This window comes from Myodes glareolus, chromosome 9 (genome assembly GCF_982192425.1).
Source record: "Myodes glareolus chromosome 9, mMyoGla1.1, whole genome shotgun sequence".
Lineage (NCBI taxonomy): Eukaryota > Metazoa > Chordata > Mammalia > Rodentia > Cricetidae > Myodes > Myodes glareolus.
The window spans coordinates 65,567,971-65,576,283 of record NC_142034.1 but is presented as its reverse complement, the minus strand read 5'-3'; the positions used below and the strand labels follow the sequence as shown (position 1 = coordinate 65,576,283).

Below are 8,313 nucleotides of genomic sequence, written 5' to 3'. Positions count from 1 at the left end.
CTCTTCTTTTAGGAAAGTTGAAGGTCTGTAAATTAGAGAAGACGTTTTATGAAAGAACTCAGCATTTTTATATCACAACTACTCTGAGTATGATTTCACCACTGGTTCTTGGTATGTCTTCAACTGGGCACAAGACAGAATATGTGGTTTGCTTATCAGGCTTCTTTACATATTGGGATAGCAACTGCTGTAAATTACGGTTTCTAAATTGTTCAAGTATCTTCAGTCAAACTCAGAATATTGACGAGGACCTGATGGAAATGCTGCAAGTTCAAGGCATTCTTAAAAAGGGAGAGAATTCAAGGCCAACTAACTAATAACCTTGACTTAAAACCATCTTCTCAACTGTATTCACATGTATCTATGATTGGCTATCTAAGTTGGCAGGAATCGTGAATTACTTTCTCTGATGCCTGGCACTCAGAAGTAGAGCCTTGCCTCCCGCAGCTCTTACAACCCAAGTAGAACTGGAAGTAACTCTGCCAGCATAGGGTGAACTTGTCTCCAAAATGAACCAAATAAGAAAGATCAAACAGAAGCCAAATTTATTGAGATGGTCCAGTGAACCAGTTGCTTTTAGTTACTGTCAGGGCCTGGCAGAATTCTGTTTAAGAAGGACATTATCCATTCATGTTAGACATTAGAATCCTGAGGTTTGGAATCATTGAATAACCAGTGGTGGGCCGTAGAGTGCCTCACTGAGAAGGGGTCAGCATCCCTGAGTTCGGGTCAACACCGCTGAGGTCGAGTCAGCATCCAGCCCTTGTGGAAGTGAGGAAAGAATGAAAGAGAAAACAGAGCATCTTTATGTGGAAGGCTGAGGCGGCAACAGAATGAAAACACAGCCCTAGAGTCTCAAGAGCAGGAAGCAAAGCAGGAGACAGAAGGAAGAACACAGGCATGGCAGTTGCAGACAACTCCAAAAAGAGACACCCCTCATAAAGGACCCGCACCATTGCTCAGGGTCACCTGTGCTGCTTGTATTCAGGCATCTCTCCTGACCCTCTGCAACACCTAGAAATACCCTAATCAAAAGCCAAAAAGATACTTGGTGCCAAAGTGTGACCTCTTCACCTCTGACTTGACTCTATTCTATTTTGAAGGTCAAGTTATATTTTGATGTATGTTTTTATGATTTTGGGGTTGCTGAAGCACTATATTCTCTTTTGAAATTATATTCACATCAAAGTACGAATATGAATGAGTCTGCTATTCAGCTTTGGATGCATACATTCATGGACCAGAGTAAACAGCATCAGCTAGGAAGACATCAGGGAAAGTGTGAGGAAACTGGGTTAAGGCCAATGCGGATTTAGACTTGACCAGAAAAGGCCTTGGTTTTCAAACCTAGGCTCCAGACTCTACTGAGAAAACACTTTGATTTGAATAAGCATACAGGTGCCTCATCTTATACCTGAATCTTTTGCTACCTGCCTATATATTTTCAAAAGGATGTAGGCTCTGTATAAACAATTTATAGGAAACTGCACAGTAACTTGGTGGAGGCACATACTGTGCATCTCAGAAAATGCAATTCTTAACTCAAGGCCTGGTCCTCAGCCAATTCTCATACACGCATATGTGAAGACTGACCGTTGCTTTCAGCTTGACTGTTTTAGAGTCACCTAGGAGACCAATGCCAAGAATCCTAGCATTCCACTTTTCTTTGCTTCTGGGTCTGCACTGTTAGCCACTCTACCCTGCCAGGCCAGGCAGATGATGTTGGATTCTATCTTCTAAAATTTCATACCCAAATCAGGCATTTTGGTGATCGAAATAGTACTGAAACTAAGACCGTTTTTAATAACTCGTTCACCATCAATAACGTAAAAAGTTTACACTCTCATTGAAAGATCTGATTGGAAGAAATGCATGGTTATATAGAGTGAGTTCTCCCATTTCATGAGTGTCTCAAAGCCACCCTTCATTGCTCTTGAGCACACTTCCCCCATCTAGATAGCTTCAGCCTCCTTCTCAAGTCTTCTGCCAAGACCACCATGAAGCCTGCCTGCGTCTCTCCCAGTCAGTCAGGACCACCATTGGCCAGAATTCCCCTTTCTCCAAGCAACATCTGTAAAAATGGCTGATAACAGACTTGCAATAAATGAAACCATGTAACCTTTGTGTAATTCAAAGAAGACAATTAAGTCCCTGGGGTGGGAGTTGACAGATTCCAGATCTAGAGAGATGCCCGCTGAGGATGGAATGCAGAGCAGCATCTGAGTTAACAAGGACTGGCTCAGTATCCAATGTTGTACTTCATTGTCTCTTTTATTTTTTAGTCTGAGTCTAATGGGGTCCTTCTCATACAGTGTCTAGGAAATAAAGTTACAAACTCATAAAAATTGAAAATAATACACACAATCAAAACTCTGTCTTTTAAACTGTGTCTAAATTCAGTTAACCAGCTAATCTGGGGGAAAGCAGAATCTTTTGACTAGTGATAGTTTATTAGGTTTTATGTAATATTTCAATGCTGAGCACCTCAGAATAAGTTAAGCTAATTCATTCATCATCTCATTTTCTTACCACTTACCAAAAGCTAAATTTAGAATCTTCGGAAAGCTAGGAAGAGAATGGTCCCAGGGTCTAGCACACCCAACTCTGAGGACGTACCCAAAGGGATTTAAATCCGTACGATGCAGAGGTGTTTGCATTACTGTGTCTGCTGCAGCACTCCTGGAAGTAGTTGAGCTACAGAAACAACCAAAGTGCCCACCAATGCAGGAATGGATAAAAAGTGGTGACATTCACACAGGGGACATGGTCTATAGGAAAGTCCTCTGTCAACAAGGAAGATGAGCCTGGACATCAGACTACTTCAATAAGACAGGGACAAAAAGACAATTCTCCTGTTATTCTGGTCTTCAGTGAGAAATCACTCCGTGCCCTTAGAGACTAATAAAGGAAAATTTCTTTTAATAATAGAGAACAATCATTCTGGCTAGTGAAAATAAGGAACACAGTTCAAAACAGAAATCCTCCGCAGTTTATGCAAGTTAGTAATATCACTTTCTTATACACACTTTATTGGTAAGTTGCTTTTAGGCTCCTACCCAACTTACACTTTTACTAATAAAAACTTGCTTTTCAGAGACAGAAACTGCATGTTATGGTCATTTTTAGAAAAATGGGGAGACTTTTAATATAAGGATACAATGTAAAGATATTATCACAGATGTCTTGGTATTTAGTGTTTGCTACATTAACAAGGACATTCTTAGAGGAACCATGTTTCAAAGCTTGGAAGTTACAAGTTTCCACAAGGCAAAAGAAAAATGTTGTAAATGTCCCTCATTTTCACAAATGACATTAGCAAATATCTTCAACTTTCATACCACTTTCTAGCAAAAACTATATCCCAGTCACATCAGATCTGACAGTCATTCAGCAGGACAAATCAGTAAGGATCTGGAACTGATTTCTTCTAAAACCAGAGATAGTACCTTGTGCCAGGGAATAGTATGTCGATTTAGAAAGAGGTGACTGGAAAGATAATAGGGAGTGAAGGGGAGGCTGCACCTGGCCCACAGCCACCATGATCTTGCCTCAGTCAAGGTGACAATCATAGTCACCTGACCAGTGAACCAGAGTCTTTCCAGCTTCAGCTTGCTGACTCCTCGGGGTCAGGGTCACCCAAGGTTAACCCTCTTTCACAGGAGAAGACGCTTTGTCAGTTCTGTCTTCTAGAAAAATAATTATAATGCTTGTATTTCCGCGGATTTTACAAAACTGAAGAAAACATAGGGCTTTTCAAATATTTATTTATTTAATGAACATTGGGGGATTGTCTGCATATATATCTGTATGAGGCTGTCAGATCCTCTGACACTGGAGTTACAGATAGTTGTGAACTGCCATGTGGGTGCTGGGAATTTAACCAGGATCCTGTGGAAGAACAGACACTGCACTTCATTGCTGAGCTCCAGTCTCAGAAAACTTGGGGTTTTAACCAGGACCTCTGCACCCACTCATTCACACCCAGCTCCTTCAAGGATTTCTCCTTCCATTTGATGGGACATATCTGATAAGCTAGATCAGGAATTATGGGTGAGATCAAAACCACTTCTGTTCACCAGAGTACCCGCGCACTTGGCCTTTCTACAAACTTTGCCCTTTCCCAAGCGCTGTGCACTTTTGCCTTTTCTAAGGGAAATCCCCACACTGCTCCCTCCAGCTCCCAGAATCTAGTTCAGCACCAAGACTGCCACCAGTGTCTTTATTGGGCCCCATACCTGCATTGTTCCCCCCTCACTGGCATGGAGGATTTTGCGGGTTCTCAGTCAAATAGTCGTGCAGTCAAGAGGATCGGAAATACCTCGGCTCCCCTTGTCAGCACCTGTGGCAGATGTCTTCTCTGAAGTTGCTGATGAACCAAAAAAAAAGGGTCCAGAGAAAAAAGATACTTCCATAGAAATAACATATTCTTTAAAACCTAACCAATCACCTACACATTCGAAGACAGCAAGTGTCTGGGGAAGGGGTTATGTTTGTCCACACACGTGAGCTCACTCACAGCTCACTCACAGAGAGCTCTGCTTCAGAGTGAGTCTTCCAAGCTGATGTTTGAGGGAGACCATGGAAGCCTGCTTTGGTTTGCCCATTCACTAATGTCCACTGAGGGCTCATCGTCAGACACTGACCATCTCTACAGGCAGAGAAAGAGTGCAGCATGTCCCTGCATCACACACCACAGAGTAAAAGAAAAAAAGCAAGAGGAAAAAATAAACAAAATCAAGTCTTCCAGGAACAAAGATTTAAAGAAACATAGAATTCAAGGATTTCACATTATATGTGTTCCTCAATTAAGGATATTTCTCAAACCGTCATGGTGGAATGATTTTTTTTTAGTCTAAAGAAGTCTCTTAAGAAAGATTAATAACATAATTACTAGTTAAAAAATGTGTGTGCATGTGTGTGAGAAAGAGAGAGGGGTGAATCAGCAATAGAAAGAAAATGAGGAGATTCAGAAAATCTATAGGCTATTAAGAAGGAAATGTGTTATATTAATGAGAGTAAAATTTAGAAAGAAAACACTGTCCGTTAAAACAACATTGAAATGTTTATGAGCTGATTTGCTTCGATACATAGAAAGCAAAACACTCAGGAGTGCTTCCCACTTGACTCCATGAAGAACAATAGACAATTGGCAGGTGTGCCCTCTCACACCTCCTTTAACTCCTCACTACTCAATTCTTCTCCCCCTCTCCCTCCTCCTCCTCCTCCTCCTGAGTTTTTGAAATGTCCTTTAGATGAGCTGCTTTGAGGTGCTAGCTTTCTGATGGAAGCCATGACTCTGTAGACAACATGGAGCTGTATACACATGTCTGAACCTGCCTCCTCTTGCTGTCCCCTCCCTTAGCTGTGTGTGGTCCCTGCATCTGAACACAATTCCAGAAGACATGTCCAATCACACAAGAGTGACTCACTTCATCCTCATGGGCTTCTCGGATACCCCAGAGCTGAGATTGGTGGTCATCCCGTTTTTCTTGCTTGTCTACACATTCGGCCTCCTGGGGAACATCTCCATCATCGCAGCTGTGATGAGAGACCGCAGGCTCCACTCCCCCATGTACTTCTTCCTGAAGAATTTATCTTTCCTGGACATGTGCTACACTTCAGCCACCATCCCCAAGGCAGTGCTTATGTCCTTCACAGGCTCAGGGCTCATCTCCTATCTCGAGTGTGTAGCACAGCTTTATATATTTATCACGCTGTGTGCTACTGAATGCTTCCTGCTCACGGCCATGGCTTATGACCGGTTCCTGGCCATCCTCAGACCACTGCTCTATGGAACCATCATGAACCACAGATGTCGTGTTGAGCTGGTGATCACTGCCTGGGTAAGTGGGGCCATCTACTCAGCCTTCCACACTTTCAACACCTTCTCCCTTCCCTACTGTGGACCCAATGTTGTTGAACACTTCTTCTGTGACATCCCTCCTGTCATGAGACTGTCCTGCACTGATTACCATCTCAATGAGGAGGTGGGCTTCGCTGTTGGCAGCTGCATCATCATGAGCGCCTTCGCCCTCACGGTCCTCTCCTATGTGGGCATCGTGTCCACAGTTGTTCGCATCCCCTCAGTGGATGGCAGGTGGAAGGCCTTCTCCACCTGCTCCTCTCACCTGACCACAGTCATCTTGTTTTATGGAACTGGAAGTTTCATGTACCTGAGGCCTGTATCTCGGTACTCCCGGACCGAGGGTCGCCTGGCATCTATTTTCTACTCTGTCCTTACTCCGTCTTTGAATCCAGTGGTCTATTGTCTGAGGAACAAAGATATGAAGTTTGCTCTGCAGAAACTTTATTGCAGAAGAAAGTACTGAGTCCTCCAAGACTATACTGTGTGACTCTCATGGCGAAATTGGAGCCAAGAGTTTCACCCCCATACACAACACACCCACTTTCCCTTCCTGTGACACTTGAAGCCTCCTGACAAAGACAGTTGCAGAAGCTGCAGGAAGCCACCACAGTCCCTGCAGTGAACTTTCAACTCCAGTGGATTCTAGACCCTCTTCTGGTATCCAGGGGTATCCAGACCTCTGTGTGTTATTTACACACAGATCTACACATAAATAGTAGCATTTTAAAAATAAAACTTTGTCTCTTAGAAAATTCTAAGAAATAACAACTAAATGGCTTAAATCAAGTGAAAATATATATCTAGATAGATTATTGAGACAGAAAGAAATACACACACACACAAAAAAATATGTGTATACTACGGGAGACAGTTGTCCTATATTCATCTGAAGAAGCTGTTTGTTGGTTGGTGTTGAACCCTACACTGACTAGCTTTCCAACTGCCCAGTCTTCTACTAAAGGATGACTTAGAAAGATCATTTAGTCTTGTTCCCATCTCTGTTTGCAGAACCTGAATTTATACACAAAGAAATAGCCATCCAGCGGGGCTGTTTGACTCCCTCTTTCCAGGCTCTGGGAGAACTCTCAGGAACATCATTTTTATTGAGTGGCTCTGAAGTCCCCACGTGAAATAGACGTTCTCTCCCTGTATTTCTGTATCTGTAATTGTATGTATATATCTGTATCTCTCCCTCTATTTCCTGTGAATAATGTACTATTGCTGGATTCCCACCGGATGTCTTCTCCTGACCATATAAGAGATTTTACTATGTCAGCCCTAAGCATCTTCACCACAGTTCTCAAATGGACCTTTTGGGTTTTACCTGCTTCAGAGATAGCGATTCTCACTGCCAATGTCACTGTCTCTCTGACAAGCTCTGCAATGTGATTTTATCACAGACCTTTGTCTCTTAGCTCCGGGCTTTGTCTTTGTTCATATGTATTTATAAATGCACACTGTCCACTCTCTGATGAAGTATTTGAGTTCCTTTCTAATTAAAATTTACTCCAATCAGCATATATAAGAAATGTGGTCTCGTTCTGTGTATTTCAGGGAATGTTCTGTGGTGCTGTTTGACCTCCTCCTTTTTCTGCCTCTGTTTCCCAAGTGTGGGATTATAAGGAGAACTCACAAGGGTTTAGTCCTCAGTAAGAAGCCTGAGTCCTGTTTCATACTTCGTAACAATCATGGCACCCCAATTCAGTATCTTAGGGTACTTATCAAATTTTGTTTCTCAAAACTTACATTAGTGCTATGAATCTCAAGTCAAACATCTAAAATTTAAAATAAATGAAAATTAATTTTCTCAAAAAAACTGGGTGGTGGTGGTGGCACATGCCTTTAGTCCCAGCACTGGAGAGACAAAGAAAAGCAAATCTCTGTGAGTTTGAATCCAGCCTGATCTACAGAGTGAGTTTCAGGATAGCCCCAGGAATACAGAAAAGCCTGTCTCAAAACACAAACAACAAAGAAAATAAAGAATAGAAATAAAACTAACATTTATTCTTATATGGTTTGAGGCTAGCCTGAGCTACATAAGACTCCATCATGAAAAAAAAAAGAATTTGGTGGACATACACCTCAGTTTTGAAAAACATCAATATGAATTTTCAAGTGAAAACTTTTTGGCTGCTGCACTTACTTTAACATTAAAAAATCTATATACCATAGTAATTAACCCAAATAAACTAGGAATTATATATGAGTGCAAGACATAATATAAAAAGATGTCCTTCTTGAATTTTTATCCAAAAAGTTTTATTTTTAAATAGAGCTTATTAAGTTGAAATGTTCTAGTCTTTTTCATTTAATTATACCTCTTTTCACTTAAGTACTTTTAGGGTTTTTTTAGATATATATTTAAATATATTTTAATGCATACATTTAATTTATGTTAATTATATATAGTAATGTTTTTAGAAAATATTTGTTTCTAAATACATTTG

At 41.3% G+C, this 8,313-nt stretch overlaps 1 protein-coding gene across 1 annotated transcript; it reads left to right on the top strand.

Moving 5' to 3' along the window:
* Positions 1 to 5,402: 5,402 nt before the first annotated feature.
* Positions 5,403 to 6,329, top strand: LOC148120943 (olfactory receptor 5AR1-like). The gene has a single exon (XM_087910608.1). The coding sequence runs from the start codon at positions 5,403 to 5,405 to the stop codon at positions 6,327 to 6,329; it is 927 nt and encodes a 308-aa protein (XP_087766734.1).
* Positions 6,330 to 8,313: the final 1,984 nt, after the last annotated feature.

Coding starts and splice junctions, on each gene's coding strand:
- LOC148120943 (XM_087910608.1), top strand. CDS start 5,403: ATGTCCAATCACACAAGAGTGACTCACTTCATCCTCATGGGCTTCTCG.